This window comes from Gorilla gorilla, chromosome 2 (assembly GCF_029281585.2).
Source record: "Gorilla gorilla gorilla isolate KB3781 chromosome 2, NHGRI_mGorGor1-v2.1_pri, whole genome shotgun sequence".
Taxonomy (NCBI): domain Eukaryota; kingdom Metazoa; phylum Chordata; class Mammalia; order Primates; family Hominidae; genus Gorilla; species Gorilla gorilla.
In genome coordinates this window covers 141,394,090-141,417,520 of record NC_086017.1, presented here as the reverse complement: position 1 = coordinate 141,417,520, position 23,431 = coordinate 141,394,090, and the positions used below count along the sequence as shown (strand labels likewise).

Here is a 23,431-nt window from a genome sequence, read left to right as displayed (position 1 = left end):
TTTTTGCTTCTGTGATGCCTTCTATCACAATGCTTCTAGTTTTCAGAACTAGGCAAGGATTTCACCTTAAAAAATGGCTAATACCCAGTTCACATCAATCAGCACTGGCTGTGACAGAAAGCAAGCCAGCACTGTAATGACCCTGAGTACCTTTTAAATCAATACATCATTATAAAGATAGAGAATTTAGAAACCAGAAATATCTTAGGCATTATTGAGTCTGGTGCTTTCATTTTGGAGATGAGGAAACCAAGGACAAAAGATGTAATGTTGTAGGAGAAAGGATTCGTATAGAAAAAAACAACTATGAATTAAGTATGCAAGGATGAGGATGTCAGTGGAGATTGGCATTCAGAGCTTCTATCTCCATAGACAGTGGATTCCCACAGGCTTGCTCTCTGGTTTTTTATGCTGATCCTACCAGAATGCCCAAGTCTTCTGCCCCAGCTAGCATCTGTTCCCATGTAGCCCCTCAAGGAAACAGAACATCTTACCTGACGCCCACGCCTTCCTTTTTCTCCCTTAGGGCCTTGGATATAGCTATTAGTTCCAGGATCCCCCTGAGAAAATAAAGGGTTCATTGCCTCAAATGGACAGAAAAGAAAAGAAATTATAGGAAGAATTATTTAAAACAAAACAAAACAAAAAAATAAGGTACAACTAAAGTGGACCCTTTTTATTGTCTGGGCCTGCTCAAAAATCTTAGACATTTAATCCAATTAAAATTCCAACCTTTTTAAGAACTCAACTTTTCTATAAGTTTTCCCTCAAATCTTTTATTTGTTGCAATACTAAGATAGGGTGAGCAGATGCTTTATTAATGAATAATTAATTGCTCGTTGCCTTTGTGTCATGAGCAAACAGTTCTCCAGTCCCTGGAATTAAAGCAGCAGAAATCCCCCAACATCACTCACAGGATCTCCCCTTAACCCAGGCTCTCCATGCTCTCCAGGTTGTCCTGGCGGTCCCGTCAAGCCCTTAAATCACAAAGAAAAAATGTGTCACTTTTAAAAATCACATATTGCCTAGAGAGAAGAGAACATTAAGAGGGAAAATGAGAATCAAATGAAAAGAGCAACTTAGTACTTGAATTTTAAAGCATTCACTGCCAAGGAGGTGAGATTGAAAGGTAAAGAAGGACATACTTTTATTGGCTATCTGCCATATGCTTGGACCTAGATGTGTATTACCTCATTAAGCCCTCACAGCTCAGGAATTCACCAATTTGCATTATGCAGGACCTGAGATTCTAGGAAGTTGGGCCCAGGTCTCCCTACCATCAAATTCCTTGATCTTTCCACCCCTTGGTGGTGCTCCACACAGAAACACATGTTGTTGTTGCTTAAAAAGGGGGTGGTGGTGAGGAGGGCTTTCTCCATCATGAGCATGGGCAGCAGCGGTAGAGCAAGATCTCATGAAAAAGAGAAAGGAGAGAACAATGTTTCCAGAGCTCCTGACTACTGCAGATAGGAAACCAGAGAGGTGAAGAAACTTGCCATAGGACTATGACAAGTAAATGATGCTTCTCTTAAACGCTGCCATGATCTGTGCCATTCTTGTGTCGTAGCGCCCACAGAGCCATGAACTGGGGAGAGGCTCCACCACAGGTGCCTTCCTCAGATGACATCACATGCCTGGAGCCGGAGGGTGTGCATGATTAACAGATGGGATCACTGTTCTAGCTTTCAGACACAAAGGAAATAAAATGCTCTCTAGACTCCAAAAGAAGCCACCTCATAATCTTACTTGAGATGCCTCCTTATCTCTTTTCTGGCCTAATATAATGGTAAAAGGGAGCTAGATAACTCTAGGTTCCAATCCTGCTATTTAATTTCCTACATTGGTAAATTTCTTTGACTTTTCTCAGACTCCATTTTCTCATTTGTGAAACAGATGTGCCTAACTTATAGAAACAGTGTAGGGATTAAATAGAAGAATAAACTCAAGTGTTTAGGCATATGGTTCCTATTATGATTCACCCTACTTCTAGACCCTCCTTTATCTGAACCAGTCACTGGACTTTCAGAGTAATCTTCCAAACCTACAGCTTCCAACATGTGTCTTCCTTGCCTATAAACCTTCAATAGCCCTTGATTACTCAGTAGAAACAAAACTCCCAAACGTAGCATTAAATTGGCTCCAAATTGCCCTTTCAGGCTTTCTCCCCACTCTTTATACTTTTTATTTTATCCTCCACTCCTATGAAATTAGGATCCTTGTTTTTCCAGACCTATCCTGATTTCTTCTAACTCTAACCTTTTCCTTGAGCCTTTTTCTTAAGCTAGAATACCCTGTCTCTCTCCCCCAGTCCCTCTCACAGAGGTCTGAGTGAAAAATGTCTTGATTTCCTGCATTTTCTGGAAAGCCGGAGTCCTCTCCACCCTTCGGCACCTGCTCATATAGAAGTTGTTCTCTTGCCCCCCTCTCTCTTCCTTAATTGTTACCTATCTTTTAAATTTCATCCCATCTCCTCCTCAATGAAGCCCTTCTGACTGCACAGGCTGGGTCAAATCCCCTGTCATATTCCTCTCCATACCTTTATCTCTGCAGTAATATTATATCTATTTCCGTGATTATTTCATTCATGTCTATCTTTTTCCATAGAGGCCAATCCTAAGAGATAGAGCCCATGTCTGTTTTGTTCCCCATTCTAGAATCATGCCTTGATTACAATAGATGCTCAATAAATTTTGATGATTGATCAAGTGAAGAAAAGGGAATCTATTTTCGTTTCCTCTCCAAGTCACTGTGCTCCCATTGATTCTTTATTTGCACCATTGTTACATCCTGTAGCTTATCCTATCTCATATTATAGTTTTTCCTGTACCAGTTGTATCTCCTGCACACTCAGTAAGCTCTTTGTTGGTCAGAGCCATGGCTTATGTATCTTGGAACCCTTTTTTGTATCTAGCAAATGTCCCACATGTAGGGACAATAAACACTTGACAGGTGTTTATTGAATTTAACTAAATTTAGCGGAAACTGAAGGCTCTCCAGTGTTAAGAAAGTATGGTATCTCCCACCTTCTCCAAAGTCTGACCCATAAACTTCAAGTTAGAAATTAAACCTCAATAAAGAGCCATGTCTTCTGACTCTCCCTGTTTCACCTATCAGGAATTCAATCCACATCACTAATTGTGCACCTTTGGAGTAAAAGCATTACTCCAATTTCATGAGGAGTACAAAGAAGCATAAGCAAATAAATTACACCCTTTATGTCTAATCCTATCAATCAATAGAAGCTGATTATAGTACTGTGTTAAGATGGATCCTTCAGCCATGTTGGATCCCATAAATGGTTAGTATGTCTGCCATGGGCACAGGAAGGGAGGGTTGTGGGACATATGCTAGGTATCTGCCATCCCTTACATGGAAACAGAATTACCATCAGGAGGAAGTGTGTAATCACTGTCAAACAGATAGTACAAATAATTGCAAGGATGTAGAGAAGGCAAAGATCACTACAAACTGACATGCCAAGGAAGCTGTCGTGAGGAAGAAAGAGAGGAACTGGGCCCATTGAGGAAAAGGTGATATTCAGATTAAGCACTGAATACGGAACCAAGAAAAAGGCATTCCAGGACAGGCAGCTGGCATGAGCAAAGACACAGAGGTGGGCATGCATAAGCAACATTTCAGAGACAGTGAGCCTAGGAAGACATTTCTTGACAGAGATTTGTAAAGAATGTGGTTGAAAGGCCTTGGATGTAACACTAAATCATCGGTGACAGGGAGCCATGAGAAGCTTGTGAGATGGGGAGTGACATGATCACTGTTCTCAATCACAAAATGTTAAGTCACAGGACTTACTTTACTCATTCTACCATCAGCAGAGTCAGACCTTAGGTGAAGCTTCCAAACAGCTACCTCATATTAATTGCCCTTTAACTCTCCATTTAACTCCATAGGGTTTAAGCCACTAGATGATTTTTTTCCCACAGTTTCCCACAGTTTAAAAATAAACTATCCATATCAGGTTACTCAACAGGAAAATGAAAGAATATCATCATACTTTACCCGATTTCCCCTATTTCCTTTTTCTCCAGATGACCCTGGGATTCCACGATTACCCTAAAAAAAGAAAAATGAACATACAGAGAGCCTGCCTTTTATTAGTCCCACCAAAATTTTTCTTTATGTATTTTCACAATTCTAGCCAAGAGTAGAAAGTACCTTTACTACTCTATTTCTGACAATGTGACAGATTACATGTTTTGAATAACCCTGCCACTGAAAATTTAAAATTCCAGATAAATTAAAATATATTTTGTATGCATTAAAAATCTGATTTAAGGCTGGGTGCATTGGCTCAGGCCTGTAATCCCAGCACTTTGGGAGGCCAAGGCAGGTGGATCACCTGAGGCTGGGAGTTCGAGACCAGCCTGACCAACATGAAGAAACCCTGTCTCTACTAAAAATACAAAATTAGTCAGGTGTGGTGGCACATGCCTGTAGTCCCAGCTACTCAAGAGGCTGGGGCAGGAGAATCACTTGAACCCGGAAGGTGGAGGTTGCAGTGAGCCGAGATCGCACCATTGCACTCCAGCCTGGGCAACAAGAGCAAAACTCCATCTCAAAAAAAAAAAAACCTGATTTAAAAAATCCTTATGGTTCATAATAAAGAGAAAGCAAAAATGCAGACAAGTAATAGCTCATGGCTGTCCTGAGGGCTTCTTGTAATCGTGTGTGTGTGTGTGTGTGGTGTGCCGTGTGTGTGTGTGTGTGTGTGGTGTGCCGTGTGTGTGTGGTGTGAAGGGCCTCAAACTGACAATTTATTTTAGGGTGGTCCCAGGATGTAGTGCCACTAGGAACACATGACAGAAGCAAACAACCTCAACTCAGGCCCTAATGATGTCTCACAGATAACGTTCCATCAAAAAATGAGTTTAAATCAAAAGTCACAACACACATGAGGGAGATGCCATGAAGGAGAAGCCAGCAGAAACAACATACAACAAAATCAGACCTGCAGTGACTGCAAATATTGGGATTATAATATACTGAATATAAAATGAATATATTTAGTATGTTTAAATAATTAGCAGAGAATGAATAAAATAACAAACTATGAAAGGAGACCAAGTAGATTTCAGAAAGGATCAAATAGAACTACTTAAAGTGAAAAATATAATTAAAATTAAAAATTCAATTGACAAATTAAATATTATATTAAATGCAAGTGAGGTGAGAATTAGTGAACTAGAAACTGAAGAAATTATACAGAATGCAGCACAGAATGACAAAGAAATAGAAATATAAAAGAGCATGGGGACAAAATGAGAAGTTTTCACAAATTGCTAATTAGATTTCTGCAAAGAAATAATACAGAAAACAGGAAAAATAAAATTTCAAAATGATAATTTCAAAATTAAGCACTGAAGATTTCCAAAATTTATAAGAAACATAAACACTCAGATTCAAAAGACTGACAAGTCCTAAGCAGAATACATAAAAAGTAATCCACACCTGGACACATCATATTGAAACTGTCAAAAACTAAGATCAAAGGGAACATTTTAAAGCAGCCTTATACATTTTTAAAAGTTGCTTACAAAAGAACAATTATTTTGACAGATAACTTCTTTTTTTTTTTTTCTTGAGATGGAGTCTCGCTCTGTCACCCAGCCTAGAGTGCAGTGGCGCGATCTCGGCTCACTGCAAGCTCTGCCTCCCGGGTTCACGCCATTCTCCTGCCTCAGCCTCCCAAGTAGCTGGGACTACAGGTGCCCACCACCACGCCCGGCTAATTTTTTTGTATTTTTAGTAGAGATGGGGTTTCACCATATTAGCTAGGATGTTCTCGATCACCTAACCTCGTGATCCACCCACCTCAGCCTCCCAAAGTGCTGGGATTACAGGCGTGAGCCTCCGCGCCCGGCCAACCGATAACTTCTTAATGGCAATAATGAAAGGTAGAAGAAAATAGAAGCCAGAAGACTATGAAATTACATTTCCTTTTTTTTAATACTCTGAGCTGGAGCACTTACGTATTTTTTCCAAGTCTTTTCTTTTTTTCTTTTTTATTATACTTTAAGTTCTGGGGTACATATGCAGAACGTGCAGTTTTGTTACATACGTATACACGTGCCATGGTTGAAATTACATTTTCACAGTGCTGAGAGAAAGTAACCATCAACCAGAATTGCTTACCCAGTGAACTATCTTTCAAAGAGATTTTCAGGAAAACAAAAACAAGAAGAGTTTACAATGAACTGACCTTCATTAAAGGAAATTCTAAAAGTTGTGCCTTAAGCAAAAGAAGCATGATTTTTTCATGTTCTTTTGAAGGTATCAGTGACTACATGGAAGGCATCAGTCAGATGAGTAAACATGAGGGTAAAGCTAGATAAGCATTGACTATATAAAACAACAATAAGAATATGTAATTGGCAGAATTTAACAAAAACAAGATGGAAATAAAATACTAGACAATAATATGTAATATGGGAGGGAGTTGACTAAAGTTTCTAGAGTCCTTGTATTTTGAGGATGAGGAAAAATACAGAGATTAACATTAAACATTGTTGAGTATGCATGTTAAAAATTCTAGCTAGTCATGAAAAGCTGTACTCTCTACAAGAGTATAAATGCCAGGTTAATAGAGAGGAAGACATTAAATGAGAAACTTCTGCACCTGTTCTCCATCCAAGCCATCAACTCCTTCCTCACCAGGGTTGCCCTGTGAAGCAAAGGAAGATCAGAATCTTAGAGACAAGAGAAACAGGTTTATGTGAATATTTCTTTGATGTTAATTTCCTTGCTAATATTTTTTCAATTGATACAGAATCTAGACTCTGTAACACTTATATACTGTACCCAGTTACTAAAAAGTAATGATTATTTTCTTCCTGAAACAGTTATTAGGGTTATATACTGTTTTACCTCATAGCTTCAGGTGCTAAAAATGTATATGTATTTTTTAACCTCAAAATTTGAGTGGATAAGAAAGACTCCTTTAAACTTTTGCACTTGAAACAAGTAGCTGTTTCACAAGACCAAATGAAACACTGGTTGTCGAATGCTAAAAATGGTCTTTTTGTCATTGACCTTCTTTAAAAAGATGGCAAATATGCCCGAATTAATTAATCTAATGGAAACCTGGTAGTTCACAGATTAAGGAGGAACTAAATGAGTGTGTGTGCATGTGTGTGCATTTTGGGAGATAAAATTTTAAAAAAGAAAGGAAGTGAAAAACTGAGGCTAATTAGGAGATAAGAGTAAAACTGGGCAGTGGCATGGTGACATCTCATCAAATATTCCATCACTTTCAAATTATGGGCCCTTCATTTTGCCAACTAACCCAAAATGACCAATAATATATTCATTATAAAGAATTTTTTAAAGAAAAAGCCAGAGTTTCACAAGCAAAATAAAATGCATTTGCATGTGTGAAATAGTTGATTTACTCCTACTGTCTACAAAAGCAAATCAAGTTTCAGGCATTTTTTTAACCAAAGCACAGCTGAGTTATACATAAAAATAAGTATAACGAACTCTTGGACTAGAATTACATGGCATATTTGCCACAGGCCGCAGAAGGTTAATCGGTGGTACCAGAAAACATGAATAAGGAAGCTCCATGAGCCCTTGTCTGTCTTGTTCATCATTTTGTAACCATTCCCTAGGATAATGTGGGGAACAGAGGGTACCTAATAAATACTTTTTGAGTGAGTGAATCAGCAACTGGATACTATGGTTCTGAATCTGAATGTAAATCATTCCGTTCTTGTGCCAACTCCTTTCCTAACAACCTCATCCCAGCATTCCTCTTCCATTTGACACCCACCTTGACCAGACCCAGCCCACCATACCCTGGATTCAGGACCAACACTTCTAGACCATCATGTGATGAATATGGTGGCCCAATTCTTATATAGAGTCAGCAAGGATTGCAAACAATATGTCACTGCCTTAAACCTGAAATACATGTCTTACAAATAGTCACTCATTAGCATGGAAGTTTGGCTATTAATATCATCTGACAAATTCTCTTGTCTAAAAGTCTGAAGCCTCACCTCACTCAGGCAAAGAAATGCGATTGAAATAAGTATTGCATTTCCCAAAGATACTGCTATCCAGTTTAAGAAGGATAAAGGAGATTACCTACCTTCTCTCCTGAAAATCCTCTTGCTCCCTAAAGTTAGAAAGAGATCATAAGAATTGAGCTTGAATGAGATTTTTAAGCCCTTGTTTCATTTAGGAAACCATATGTTCCCTGGTTTGAAGAAAATGCAATTACAATATTAGATCAAAATGAAGATGCCTTGTCTGGCAAATGTGGTGGGCATTACAACACCCTGGTTATTGCTACCCTCCTTTGCATGGAACCTGGAGAAAATTGCACTTTGCAATTCCTCACATAGTAGGAATGAAAGGGAACAACAGTGGCCTACCTCTTATTAAAATGATGATATTTTTCAAACAAAAGTGAGAATATATTGGCTAGCAAGCATGAGAGGGGTTCAAGGAACAACAGGAAAAATGAATTGAAAGAGTAATTTGATAGGTATACAGAACATGGTCATTGTGGTTAGGAAAACTGTCTTTAGGATTCTTAGATTGTAGAATTTTTTTCTTTTAGTTTATTAAGGAAGATTCTCCAATCCTGGACAGTTGAGGGACATTTAATGCAACCAGTCAAAAATGTACCTGTATCCCTTTAGCCTTTAAAACTTTAGTGTTCTCACATGGACACAGGGAGGGGAACAACACACACTGGGGCCTCTGTCGGCGGATGGAGTTGGGGGAAGGACAGCATCAGGAAAAATAGCTAATGCATGCAGGCCTTAATAGCTAGGTGATGGGTTGATAGGTGCAGCAAATCACCATGGCACACGTCTACCTATGTAACAAACCTGCACATCCTGCACATGTACCCCAGAACTTAAAATTAAAATAAAAACAAAAACAAAAAAAACTTTAGGGTTCTCAATCCTACTTCCAACCACCAGCACCTGTCACTCTTTTCTGAGGGTTTTTTCAGGGACCAGGGCCTGCTCTACCCACATGCAAGACAGACCCAGAGTGCTAGGAACTAATACCTCCTGGAAGCTGCTGTTAACTAATTCTTGATGGGATTTGGTGTATAAATACCACAGCTCCCTCACCCCTTAACTGGGGTACATTGAGATGCATGTTCAACTCTGGGTGCCAGAGTTCTTCAGTTAGATTAAGCTCCATCTACCCACAGTGGTGATCTGATTTATAATGTACCCTTTTCAGGCCTCCTTTCCTCCTTATCTCACTTCTTTACTTCCCCACTAATGCTTACTAGAATTATCTCCCAGTAAAATACTTGCAATTGACTCTTTTTCTCAGGCTTTACTTCTGGAAAACCTTTAATCTGAGGGGGAGCTAAGACTCCATAGCTATGTTGAAGAGTTATGATTTTCCTCAAACTCAAGAGATGAAGCCAAGAAAGAGAAAGAATCCCACAGCTTAAGGTCACACTCACCTTAGGTCCCCTCATACCAGGGCATACTTCCTCACCTCGGAGTCCAGGAAGACCTCGGGGGCCTCGTTCTCCCTGTGGAAGAAGAAGACACATGAATGCACTCAAGCAACTGTCTCTGTCAAAGCAATTGTTTAAAGTACAGGTCTTTTTCAAAATGGAGTCTCTTATGTCTTCCCTTTCTATGTAGACACAGTAACAGTCTGATCTCTCTTTCTTTTCCCTACATATCCCCCTTTTCGTCTTGACAAAACCACCACCATCATCATGGCTCCTTCTCTCTGGTCGGTCACTGTCTCTCTGGAGCTGCTGGATACACCTGTAGACTAACAACAGAAAAGACAGACATACAAGGATTAATACAAAATTTGCAATAGTGGAATTTCCGGTGGTTTTAACCCAAGTGACAGGGGGCAAGAGGACGGTGTGGGTGCTGCGGCACCCAGGCAGTCTCCCAGATCCTTTGTGTCTTAGTTGCTGTTTCTCATAGTTTTCAGTCTTTCTCCTCACCTGATGACTCGCACCTTTTATCTCTTTGTCTCCCTTCTCTTATGGTCTCTCTCTCTCTCTCTTTTACACTATCTCTCTCCCCATTCTCACTTTCTGTGTCTGTCTCTGATCTCTGTCTCTTTTTCTTTCTATTCTTCTCCCTGGCTCTCCACATGTGCTGTTTTCTTGGTGGATGGTAACTTCATCTGTTCTTCTGATATCACCATTTTGTTCACCCTGCGAGTCGATGATGCTCAATTGCGGGTTTTCTGTCTCTGCGGAGGCACTTTCATTTGCATCTCTGATGGGTTGATTGTAGAACTTCAAATGTCTAGTGGGTATCCAAACAGGAAGCTGATTTTCTCCTGGTGAAACACAAGCAAAACCTCTCCCCCATGTTATCACCTTACCTATTTCCCATGTTTTGTTTTTGTTGTCTTTCCACCAAATCAGTTTTCCCTCATGTGGGCTGTTCTTTTTACCAGTAAAATGTTCTGCAGAAGTAGTGGTCTGATTTCTATGTATGTTCAGAAAATTTAAAGTATAGAGTGTTAGATTAAGTTGCATCTGGGGAGTGTTATACTCCTTACTGTTTTTCCTTTTTTTGTTTAACCAATTGAGCTTTGAGTGTTCTAAGCAGGACAGGTAAGATCTGCATCTGGCGCAGCCAGCCAGGTCTCCTTACCCTCTGCTTCCCTTTCTGCCTGTGACTGAATGGGTATGTCAGGGTCTAGTAGGGGATCCAGGAGGAGGAAGCCTCATTAACTTCTATTCTGCAGCAATTGATGGCCACCAACTTGAACAGTGAGGGCTTATCACCTCATGTACTAAAACCGGAGATAGCTGATGCCAAGGTTGGCTAAATTAGTAGCTTGAGATGTTAGGTTTTTCATTTGAGGTTTCTATGCTGCTATTGTCTTCTGCTCTTGGTCACAGAGGCTGCCACAATCCGCATGTCAAGTCCTCATGTGACAATATCCAGAGACAGCAAGGAAGAGGTACAGTGTATTCCTCCATGTTTCTTAAAAAAACGTTTTTGATAGAGAATAATTGTACACATTTGTGGGGTCCATGTGAGATTCTGGTACATGCATGCAATGTGTAATGATCAAATCAGGGTCTTCAGGATATTAATCACCTCAAACATTGATCATTTCTTTGTGTTGGGAATATTTCAAATCTTATTGCTATTTAGAAATATACAATAAATCCATTTATCAGGATACAAAATCTATGTACACAAATCAGTAGCAGTGCTATACACCAACATCTACCAGGCTGAGAATCAAATCAAACCCTTTTATGATAGCTGTAAAAATAAAATACTTAGGAATATACCTAGCCAAGGAGGTGAAAGACCCGTACAAGGAAAACTACAAAACACTGTTGAAAGAAATCATAGATGAAACAAACAAATGGAAACACATTCCATGCTCATGGATGGGTAGACTCAATATTGTGAAAATCACCATACTGCCAAAAGCAGTCTACAAATTCAGTGCAATTCCTATCAATATACCATCATCATTCTTTATAGAACTGGAAAAAAATAATGCCAAAATTCAATTGGAGCTAAAAAAGAGTCTGCACAGCCAAAGCAAAACTAAGCAAAAAGAACCAATGTAGAGGCATCACATTACCCAACTTCAAACTATATTACAAGGCTATAGTCACCAAAACAGCATGGTGCTGGTATAAAAATAGGCACATGACCAATGGGACAGAGTAGAGAAGCTAGAAATAAAGCCAAATACTTAACACCCAACTGATCTTTGACAAAGTAAACAAAAACAAAGTAGGGAAAGTACACCCTATACAACAAATAGTGCTGGGATAATAGGCAAGCCACATGTAAAAGAATAAAACTGGATCCTCATCTCTCACCTTATACAGAAATCAACATAAGATGGATCAAAGACTTAAATCTAAGGTCTGAAACCATAAACATTCTAGAAGATAACATTGGAAAACGCTTCTACACATTGGCTTAGGCAAACAGTTCATGATCAAGAACCCAAAAGCAAATGCAATAGAAACAAAGATAAATAGATGGGACTTAATTAAAGTAAAAGCCTCCTGCACAGCATAGGAAATAATCAGCAGAGTAAACAGATCACCCACAGAGTGGGAGAAAATTTTCACAAACTGCATCTGACAAAGGACTAATGTCCAGAATCTACAGGGAACTCTAATCAACAAGAAAAAAAATGATCCCATCAAAAAGTGTGCCAAGGACATTAATAGACAATTCTCAAAAGAAGATATACAAATGGCCAACAAACATATGAAAAAATGCTCAACATCGCTAATTACCAGGGAAATGCAAATCAAAATCACAATGCAATACCACGTGTAAAATAAACAAAAATAGGGCCAGGTGCGGTGGCTCACGCCTGTAGTCCCAACACTTTGGGAGGCCGAGGTGGGCGGATCAGGAGGTCAGGAGTTTGAGACCAGCCTGACCAACATGGTGAAACTGAGTCTCTACTGAAAATACAAAAATTAGCCAGGCATGGTGGTGGTTGCCTGTAATCCCAGCTACTCAGGAGACTGAGGCAGGAGAATTGCTTGAACCCAGGAGGCAGAGGTTGCAGTGAGCTGATATTGCACCACTGTACTCCAGCCTGGGTGACAGAGCGAGACTCCATCTCAAAAAAAAAAAAAAAAAAAAAAAAAAAAAAAAAAAAAAAAAAAGCAAAAATTGATGTTGGCATGGACGTGGTGAAAGAGAACGCTTTTACACTGATGGTGGGAATGTAAGCTAGTACCACCACTGTGGAAAGCAGTATGGAAATTCCTTAAAGAACTAAAAGTAGATCTACCATTTGATCCAGCAATTCCACTGCTAGGTATCTACCCAGAGGAAAAGAAGTCATTATATGAAAAAGATACTTTTGCACACGTTTACAGCGGCAAAATTCACAGTTGCAAAACTATAGAACCAGCCCAAATGCCCATCAATCAATTAGTGGATAAAGAAAATGTGTTTATATATATATATATACACACACACACACACACACACATATATATATATATACCATAGAATACTACTTAGCCTTAAAAAGGAATGAAATAATGGCATTCATAGCAACCTGGATGGAGTTGGAGACCATTATTCTAAATGAAGTAACTCAGGAATGGAAAACCAAACATTGCATGTTCTCACTCGTAAGTGGGAGCTAAGCTATGATGATGCAAAGGCACAAGAATGAAACAGTGGACGTTGGGGGCTCAGGGGGAAGGTGGGAGGAGTTGAGAGATAAAAGACTATACATTGGGTAAACTGCTTTGGTGATGGGTACGTCAAAATTTCAGAGATCACCACTAAGGAACTTATCCATGTAACAAAATACCACCTGTTCCCTAAAAACTATTGAAATTAAAAATATATATATATACAACAAATTGTTGTAGTCACTTTCTGTGATAATGAACACTAGATCTTATACCTTCTATTATATATTTTTATACCCATTAATCAACTTCTTTTCAAACCCCTTCTATTCCCAGCCTCTGGTAACTATCATTCTACTCTTTATCTCCATGATATCAATTTTATATAGCTCCAGGGCACACAAGTCCATAACTGCGGTCTCTATCCCTGACCCTACTGACCTGAAACATGGCCCCCGCTTTGATTTCCAGAAGCATAAACTGCTCATATAAGTGAGAACATGCAATAGTTTTCTTTCTGTGCATGGCCTAGTTCACCTAACTTTATGACCTTTAATTCCATCCATTTAGCTGAAAATGACAGGATTTCATTCTTCTTTATGGCTGAATACTATTCTATTGTGCATATATTCCCATTTTCTTTATCCATTCATCCATTGATTGACACTTAGATTGAGTCCATATCTTGGCTATTGTAAATAGTGCTGCAGTAAATATGGGGGTACAGATATCCCGTTGATACACTGATATCCTTTTTTTCGGATATATACCCAGGAGTGGGATTGCTGGATCATATGGTAGATCTGCTCTTAGTTTTTTGAGAAATCTCTGTACTTTTTTTCATAATGGCTGTACTAATTTACATTCCCACCAACAATATACGATAATTTTCTTCTCTTCACATGCTTGCCAGCATTTGTTGTGCTTTGTCTTTTTAATAATAGCCATTCTAACAAGTATGAGATGATATCTCACTGTGGTTTTGATTTGCATTTCCGTGATTATTAGTGATGTTGAATATTTTTTCATAAACTTGGTGATTTGTATATCCTCTTTTGAGAAATGTCTGCTTATTTTTTGATCGTTTCTTTTGCTGTGCAGAAGCTCTTTCATTTAATTAGATCCCATTTGTCAATTTTTGCTTTTGTGGCAATTGCGTTTGGCATCTTCACCATGAACTCTTAGCCCATCACTATGTACTGGATGGTATTGCCTAGGTTGTCTTCCAGGGTTTTTATAGTTATGGGTTTTACATTTAAGTCTGTAGGCCATCTTGAGTTAATTTTTGTATATGGTGTAAGGGAGGGGTGTTGTCTTTTCACTCTGTTGATTGTTTTCTTTGATATGCAGAAGGTATTTAATTTAATATAATCCCATTTGTCTGTTTTTGTTGCTTGTACTTTTTAAGTGTTAGCCATACAATCTTTGTTCTGAAGCGTTTCTCCTGTGTTTACTTCTAGTAGTTTTATAGTTGTGGCTGTTACATTTAACTCTTTAATCGATTTTGAGTTTATTTTTGTAAGTGATGAGAGATAAGGGTCTAGTTTTATTCTTCTGTGTTTGGATATCTAGTTTTCCTGGCACCATTTAATGAAGAGGGTGTCTTTTATTCAATGTATGTTCTTGACACCTTTCTTGAAAATCAGCTGTAAATATGTGGATTCATTTCTGGGTTCTTTAGTCTGTTTCCTTTGTTTTTGTGTCTGTTTTAATACCAATACACTCTGTTTTGGTTACTATAGCTTTGCAGTATGTGTGTGTGTATATACATACATATATATATATATATATATATATATATTTTTTTTTTTTTTTTTTTTTTTTTTTTGAGACAGAGTCTTGCCTTGTCACTCAGGCTGGAGTGCAGTGATGCAATCTCGGCTCATTGCAAGCTCCGCCTCCCGGGTTCATGCCATTCTCCTGCCTCAGCCTCGGCTAACTTTTTCGTTTTTTTTTAATAGAGACGGGGTTTCACCGTGTTAGCCAGAATGGTCTCGATCTCCTGACCTCATGATCCACCCGCGTTGGCCTCCCCAAGTGCTGGGATTACAGGCATGAGCCACCACGCCCAGCTGCTTTGCAGTATACTTTTAAATCAGGTAGTGTGAGGCTTCTAGCTTTGTTCTTTTTGCTCAGTATTGCTTTGGCTATTTGGGGTCTTCTGTGGTTCCATATGAATTTCAGGGGTTTTTTTTTTCCTGTTTCTGTGAAGAATATAATTGATAGGGATTATACTGAATCTTAGATTGCTTCAGGTAGTATGGTCATTTTAACAGTATTAGTAATTCCAACCCACGAGCATGAGATGCTTTTCCATTTGTTTGTGTCTTCTCAATTTATTTTATCAGTGTTTTGTGGTTTTCATTGTAGAGGTTTTTTTGTTTTTTTCCCCCATCCTTGGTTAAGTTTATTCCTAGGTATTTTATTTTTGTAGCTATTGTAAATAGAATTTCTTCCTTGGTTTCTTTTTTAGCTAGTTTGTTACTGGTATATAGAAACATTACTGATTTTTGTATGCTGATTTTGTGTCCTGAAGCTTTACTGAATTATACATCTTTTTTTTTTAATTTTTTTATTTTTTATTTTTTGAGATAGAGTCTCGCTCTATTGCCCAGGCTGGAGTGCAGTGATGCAATCTTGGCTCACTGCAACCTCCGCCTCTGGGTTTCAAGCAATTCTCCTGCTTCAGCCTCCCAAGTAGCTGGGATTACAGGCACCTACCACCATGCCTGGTTAATTGTATTTTTAATAGAGACAGGATTTCACCATGTTGGCCAGGCTGGTCTCAAACTCCCAACCTCAGGTGATCCGCCCACCTTGGCCTCCCAAAGTGCTGGGATAACAGGCATGAGCTACCATGCCCAGCCTAATTTATCCATTTTAAGAGTTTTTTGGTGGAGTCTTTAGGTTTTTCTGTTTACAAGTATAAGATTATGTCATCTGCAAAGTGAGACAATTTGACTTCCTCTTGTCTAGTTTGGATGCCTTTTATTTCTTTATCTTGTCTGATCACTCTGGCTTGGATGTCCCATACTGTGTTGAATAAGAGTGGTGAAAGTGGGCATCCTTGTCTTGTTCCAGTTCTTAAAGGGAAAGCTTTTCAATTTTTCCCAGTGAGTAGGATGTTAGCTGTAGATTAGTCATATATGCCTTTTCTTATGTTGAAGTGTTCCTTCTATGCCTAATTTGTTGAGAGTTTTCATCATGAAGGAATGGTAAGTTTTACTGAGTGATTTTTCTGCATCTGCTGAGATGATCAGATAGTTTTTGCCTTTCATCTTGTTGATGTGATGTATCACATGCATTGATTTTGTGTATGTTGAGCCATCTTTGCATTCCTGGGATAAATCCCACTTGATCATGGTATATTATCTTTTTCATTCATCATTAGATTTGGCTTGGTAGTATTATGCTGAGAATTTTTCCATCTGTGTTCATTAGGAATATTGGCCTGTAGTTTTCTCTTTCTGTTGTGTCCTTGTCTTGATTGGATATCAGGGTAATGCTGGCCTTATACAATGAGTTAGGAAGAATTCCCTCCTCTTCAATTTTTGGGAATAGTTTGAGAAGAATTGGTGTTTGTTTTTCTTTATAAACTGGGTAGAAATCAGCATAAAAGCCTAGTCTAGGGCTTTTCTCTTTGGGGAGACTTTTTGTTACTGATTCAAACCTGCTATTCATTTTGAGTCAGTTCAGGTTTTCTGTTTCTTCCTAGTTCAATCTTGGTAGGTTGTGTATGTCTGGGAATTTATCCCTTTCCTCTAAGTTTTCCAATTTGTTAGGATATGGTTGTTCATAATAGCCTCTAATCATCCTTTTTATTTCTTTGGTGACAGTTGTAATATCTCCTTTTTCATTTCTGATTATATTTATTTGGGTCTCCTTTCTTTCTTTTTCTTTTTTTTTTTTTTTTTTTGGTTAGCCTCACTAGTGGTTTATCAATTTTGTTTAACTTTTCAAAAAAACAACTTTTATCTTGTTGATTCTTTGCATTTCTTTTTTGTCTCTGTTGCATTTGGTTCTGCTGTTATTGTTTTTTTCTTTCTACTAATTGTGTGTTTGGTTTGTTCTTGCTTTTTGAGTTCCTTGAGGTGCAACATTAGGTTGTTTATTTGAGATCTTTCTACTTTTTTGGTGTAGGCATTTATTGCTATAAACCTTCCTCCTAGTACTGCTTTTGCTGTATCCCATAGGTTTTGCATGATGTGTTTCCATTTTCTGTTTAAAAAATTTTTTTGATTTCCATCTTAATTTCTTCATTGACCCAATGATCATTCAATAGCACATTTAATGTCCATGTATTTGTACAGTTTCCAAATTTCTTCTTGTTATTGATTTCAAGTTTCATTCCATTGTGGTCTGAGAAGATACTTGATATGATTTTAATGTTTAAAATTTTGTTGAGCCTTGTTTTGTGTCCTAACATATGGTCTATCCTGGAGAATGTTCCATGTGTTGATGAGATGATTGTGTATTCTGCTGCTGCTGGATGAAATATTCTGAAAATATCTGTTAGGTCCATTTGGTCTAAAGTGCAGCTTAAATCTAATGTTTCTTTGTTGATTTTATGTCTAGATGAACTGTCCAATGCTGATAGTAGGATATTGAAGTTCTCAACTATCATTGTATTGGACTCTCTCTCTCCCTGTAGATTTAATAATATTTGCTATGTGCGTCTGGATGCACTTGTGTTGGTTGCATGCATATTTAGAATTGTTATATTTTGTTGCTGAATTGATCCCTTTATTACCATACAATGACCTTCTTTGTCCTTTTTACAGTTTTTGACTTAAAGTCTGTTTTATCTGATACAAGTTTAGCTACTCCTGATTACTTTTGATTTCGGTTTGTGTGGCATATCTTTTTCAATCCCTTCACTTTCAGTCTGTGTGTGTCTTTACAAGTGAAGTGAGTTTCTTGTAGACGTTGTTGGGTCATTTTTTATCCATTAAGCCTGTCTCTATCTTTTAGGTAGGTAATTTAACACATATTCAAAGTTATTATTGATAGGTGAGGACTTATTCCTGTCATTTTGTTCATTGTTTTCTGGTTATTTTGTATATCCTTTTGATTTTGTTTGGCTGTGTCCCCACTCAGATCTTATCTTGAATTCCCATGTGTTGTGGGAAGGACCCAGTGGGAAGTAGCTGAATCATGGGGGCAGGTATTTTCCATGCTATTCTTTTGATAGTGAGTAAGTCTCATGAGATCTGATGGTTTTAAAAGGAGGAGTTTCCCTGCTCAAGCTCTCTCTTTGCCTGCTGCCATCCCTGTAAGATGTGACTTGTCTCTCCTTGACTTCCGCAATGATTTTGAAGCCTCCCCAGCAATGTAGAACTGTAAGTCCATTAAACCTCTTTCTTTTGTAAATTTCCCAGTCTTGTGTCTTTATCAGCTGTGTGAGAATGGACTAATACAGTAAATTGGTACCAGAAGTGGGGTGTTGCTAAAAGATACCTGAATATGTGGAAGTGACTTTGGAACTGGGAAACAGGCAGAGGTTGGAGGGCTCAGAAGGAGACAGGAAAATGTGGGAAAATTTGGAAGAGATTTCCTAGAGACTTGCCCAAAATGCTGATGGTTATATGGACAATAAAGCCTAGGCTGAAGTGGTCTCAGATGGAAATGAGGAACTTGCCAGGAACTGGCACAAAAGTGACTCCTGTTATGTTTTAGCAAAGAGACTGGTGGCATTTTGCCCCTTCTGTAGAGATTTGTGGAATTTTGAACTTGAGAGAGATGATTTAGGTTATCTGGTAGAAGAAATTTCTAAGCAGCAAAGCATTCAAGAGATGACTTGGGTGCTGTTAAAGCCCTCAGTTTTATAAGGGAAGCAGAGCATAAAAGTTTGGAAGATTTGCAGCCTGACAATGCAATAGAAAAGAAAATCCCATTTTCTCAAGAAAAATTTGATCTGGCTGCAGAAGTTTGTTTAAGTAACGAGGAGTCAAATGTGAATCTCTAAGACAATGGGGAAAATGTCTCCAGGGCATGTCACAGAGCTTCATGGCAGCCCCTCCCATCAAAGGCCCAGAGGCCTAGGAAGAAAAGATGGTTTTGTGGACTGGACACAGGGCCCCCCTGCTGTGAGCAGCCTCGGGTGCCTGAGTCTTAGCCACTCCAGCTGCAGCTAAAAGGAGCCAAGGTACAATGTGGGCTGTGGCTTCAGAGGGTGCAAGCCCCAAACCTTAGCAGCTTCCACATAGTGTTGAGCCTATGGGTGCATAGAAGTCAAAAATCGAGGTTTCAGAACTGCTGCCTAGACTTCAGAAGGTGTATGGAAATGCCTAGTTGTCCAGGCAGGAGTTTGCTGCAGGGGCAGGGCACTCATGGAGAACCTCTACTAGGGCAGTGCAGAAGGGAAATGTGGGGTCGGAGCCCCAACATAGAGTCCCTACTGCAGCACCACCTAGTGGAGCTGTGAGAAGATGGCCACCATCCTCCAGACCCCAGAATGTTGGATTCACTGACAGCTTGCACTGTGTGCCTGGAAAAGCTGCAGACACTCAATGCCAACCCGTGAAAGAGCCAGGAGGGGGTTGATACCCACAAAGCCACAGGAGTGGAGCTGTGGCCTTTTTTCTCCCAAGGCCATGGGAACCCACCTCTTACATCAGCACGACCTGCATGTGAGACATGGAGTCAAAGGAGATCATTTTGGAGCTTTGAGATCTGACTGCCCCACTGGATTTTGGGCTTGCATGGGGCCTGTAGCCCCTTTGTTTTGGCAATTTTTTCCCATTTGGAATGACTGTGTTTACCCAATGCCTATACCCCCATTGTATCTAGGAAGTAACTAACTTGTTTTTGATTTTACATGCTCATAGGCAGAAGGGATTTGCCTTGTCTCACATGAGACTTTGGACTGTGGGCTTTTAAGTGAATGCTGAACTTAGTTAAGACTTTGGGGGACTGTTGGGAAGGCATAATTTGTTTTGAAATGAGATTTGGCAAGGGCCAGGGGCAGAATGATATGCTTTGGTTGTGTTCCCACCCAAATCTCATCTTGAATTCCCACATGTTGTGGGAGGGACCTGGTGGGAAGCAATTGAGTCATGGGGGCAGGTCTTTCCCATGCTCTTCTCATGATAGTGAATACGTCTCACAATGTCTGATGGTTTTAAAAAGGGTAGTTTCCCTGCAGAAGCTCTCTCTTTGCCTGCTGCCATCCAGGTGAGACATGACTTGCTTTTTCTTGCCTTCCAACATGATTGCGAGGCTTCCTCAGCTACGTGGAAATGTAAGTCCATTAAACCTCTTTCTTTTGTAAATTGCCCGGTCTCAGTCAGGTATGTCTTTATCAGCAGTGTGAAAACAGATTAATACACCTTTGTTCCTTTTTTCTCTCATTATTTATTGTTGCAGTTTGGTGGTTTTCTTTAATGGTGATGTTTGAATCCTTTCTCCTTTGTGTGTCTGCACTACCATGAGTTTTATACTTTCATGTATTTTCATGATGGTAGATATTGTTCTTTTGTGTCCCAGTGTAGGACTCCCTTAAGCATTTTTTGTAGGACCACAACAAACGACACAAACAAACAGTCTTTTGCTTATCTGGGAAATATTTTTTCTCTTTTTTTAAGCAATGGAGTCTCACTCTGTCACCCAGGCTGGAGTACAGTGGCATGATCATAGCTCACTGCAGCCTTGAACTCCTGGGCTCAAATGACCCTCCTGCCTCAGCCTTCTGAGTCTCTGGAATTGCAGATGTGAGCCACTGTGCCAGTCTTCTTCATTTGTGAAGGATAGCTTTGCTGGGTATAGCATTTTTGCCTTACTTTTTTTTTTTTTTTTTTTTTTTTTAACTTGTAGCATACATCCCCTTTTCTCCTAGCCTGAAAGGTTTCTGCTGAGAAATCCCCTGTTAGCCTGATGGAGATTCTCTTATAAGTGACTTGATGCTTTTCTCTTGCTGTTTTTAGCATTTTATCTTTGTCTTTTGACAATTTTACCATAATGTGCCTTGGAGAAGACCTTTTTGAGTTGTATTTATTTGGTAATCTTTGAGCTTCCTGTATTTGGAAGCTTTCAGGAAGTTTTCAGTTATTATTTTATTAAATAGCTTTTCTATGCCTTTACCCATCTCGTCTCCATCCAGAACTCCCAGAATTTCAGTTTTTGGTCACATATGTGTCCCATATGTCATGTAGCCTTGCTTCATTCTTTTTTCTTTCTTTTTGTCGACTGGATTATTTTAAAAGACTAGTCTTCAGGTTCAGAAATTCTTTGTTTTGCTTGATCTAGTCTATTGTTAAAGCTGTCAATTATCTTTTGTATTTCTTTCAATGATTTCATCCCTTCCAGAATTTGTGTTTGGTTCTTTGTTATGCTGTCTATCCCTGTTGAATTTCTCATTCAGATCATGAATTATTTTCCTGATTTTTTTGTATTCATTATCTGTGCTCTCTTATATCTCCCTGAGTTTCTTTAATATCATTATTCTGAATTTTTTTCAGGCATTTCATAGATTTTCTTTTCATTGGAATCTGTTGCTGGAGAATTATTGTGCTTCTTTGGAGATGTTATGTTTCCTTTTTCATATTTCTTGCGTCCTTATGTGACTATCTGTGCCTCTGACATAGCAGTCACTTCTTCCAATTTTCTGGGTTGGCTTTTATATGGGAAAGACCTTTTCTTATAGGTGTATCTACAGTGTTCATTTGATATCACACTTTGGCTTTGATTCTGGGTGGGTACAGTGGTATAGTCTGCATATGATTTCTTCAGCTGTAATTGGCATGAGTGGTGTCTGTGAGTTATTCAGTGGCTTAGACTGCAGTTTTTTTTGTTTGTGTGTTTGTGGTTGAGATGGAGTCTAGCTCTCTCACCAGGCTGGAGTGCAGTGACACAATCTAAGCTCACTGCAACCTCTGCCTCCCAGGTTCAAGCGATTCTCCTGCCTCAGCCTCCTGAGTAGCTGGGACTACAGGCATGTGCCACCACGCTCAGCTAATTTTTGTATTTTTAGTAGAGACGGGGTTTCACCATGTTGGCCAGGCTGGTCTCGAACTCCTGACCTCGTGATCTACCTGCCTCAGCCTATCAAAGTGCTGGGATTACAGGTGTGAGCCACCACACCCAGCCAGACTGCAGTTGTTATGGGAGGCTGTGGTGAGGCTTTGCTGAGGATGGGGATGCCTGGAAGTCTTGTCCTTCAGCATCAGTGGTAGTGGTGGTAGACCAGGTGTGTCAATACTAGGGACCATGGGCAGTGTATGTGGGCACTGATGATAGCCTGTCTGCATGGGCCAATCCCTGGGCCTCCAGGCGGCTTCTTTGGTTGCTGGCAGTGGCAGCACTGGGCCAGGTGGGCAGGTGCGCCACTGGGCTCCTGGGTGGTGTGTCTGGCAGGCTGATCTCTAGTTCTCCAGGTGACATGTGCAGGTTCTGGTGGTGGGTAGGCAGGTGTTTCCTCAGGCCTCTCAGTAGTAAGTGTGAGCGCTAACTCTGGAGGCAGGGTGAGTCAATCTCCAGGCCCCCAGATGGTACATTCAGGCACCAGCATATTCCTATGCATTTCTAGATAAAAGTATTTTTCAGAAAACCTGAGCATATGTCCTATTAGTACAACTTACCCTCATCAGCTCTGCCTGAGAAGAAGGGGGATTTCCCTCAGTAGAACAGTCAGAATGGAATCACAGACTTGTTTTGAGCCAGTCACTGGTAAGTGGGGGTAGGCTAAAATGATAAGCTCAGAATCTAAACCTTAGACTAGGGAATGGCAAACTTTTTCCATAAAGAAGCAAACGGTAATATTTTAGGCTTTTGGTCTAGATAACCTCTGTTGCAGTGACGCAGTGATGCCATCGTAGTCTAAAAGCATATGTAGACAAGGCATAAATGAATGGACCTGGTTTTATTCCAGTAAAACTTAATTTATACAAACAGTCAGAGGGCCAGATTTGGTCCTTGGTCTATAGTTTGCCAACCCTGTTTAGACCAGTCACAATTTATTCCCTGGGGCTGGGCCAATTTTTTCTAAAAAAAAAAAAAAAAGTAAGCAACCCGCTGTCAGAATAAAATAGGATTTCTATTTAAAAAGAGGAAGAGGCTGGGTGTGGTGGCTCATGCCTATAATCCTAGCACTTTGGGAGGGTGAGGCCGGAGGACTGCTTGAGGCCAGGAGTTTGAAACCAACTTGGGCAATATAGTGAGACCCTGTCTCGGCAAAGAATAAAAAAATTAGCCAGGCATGGTGGCACATGTCTGTAGTCTTAGCTACGTAGGAGGTTGAAGGGGAAGATCAGGGGAGCCCAGGATTTTGAGGTTACAGTGAGCTCTGACTGTGCCACTTGTACTCTAGCGTAGGCAAAG

General features: G+C 39.6%; 1 protein-coding gene across 4 annotated transcripts in view; it reads right to left on the bottom strand.

Annotated features, from left to right (window-relative positions):
• LOC115933946 (collagen alpha-4(VI) chain-like) overlaps positions 1-23,431 on the bottom strand; it is a 151,863-nt gene that overhangs the window by 27,632 nt on the left and 100,800 nt on the right. For all 4 annotated transcript variants that reach the window (XM_063704170.1, XM_063704171.1, XM_063704172.1 and 1 more), the window contains 6 exons: positions 9,455-9,526; positions 8,108-8,134; positions 6,635-6,679; positions 4,018-4,071; positions 915-977; positions 495-560 (listed from right to left, as the gene is read on the bottom strand). In XM_063704170.1, coding sequence (XP_063560240.1) covers positions 495-560; positions 915-977; positions 4,018-4,071; positions 6,635-6,679; positions 8,108-8,134; positions 9,455-9,526 — 327 coding nt within the window. The remainder of the gene's footprint in view (positions 1-494; positions 561-914; positions 978-4,017; positions 4,072-6,634; positions 6,680-8,107; positions 8,135-9,454; positions 9,527-23,431) is intronic.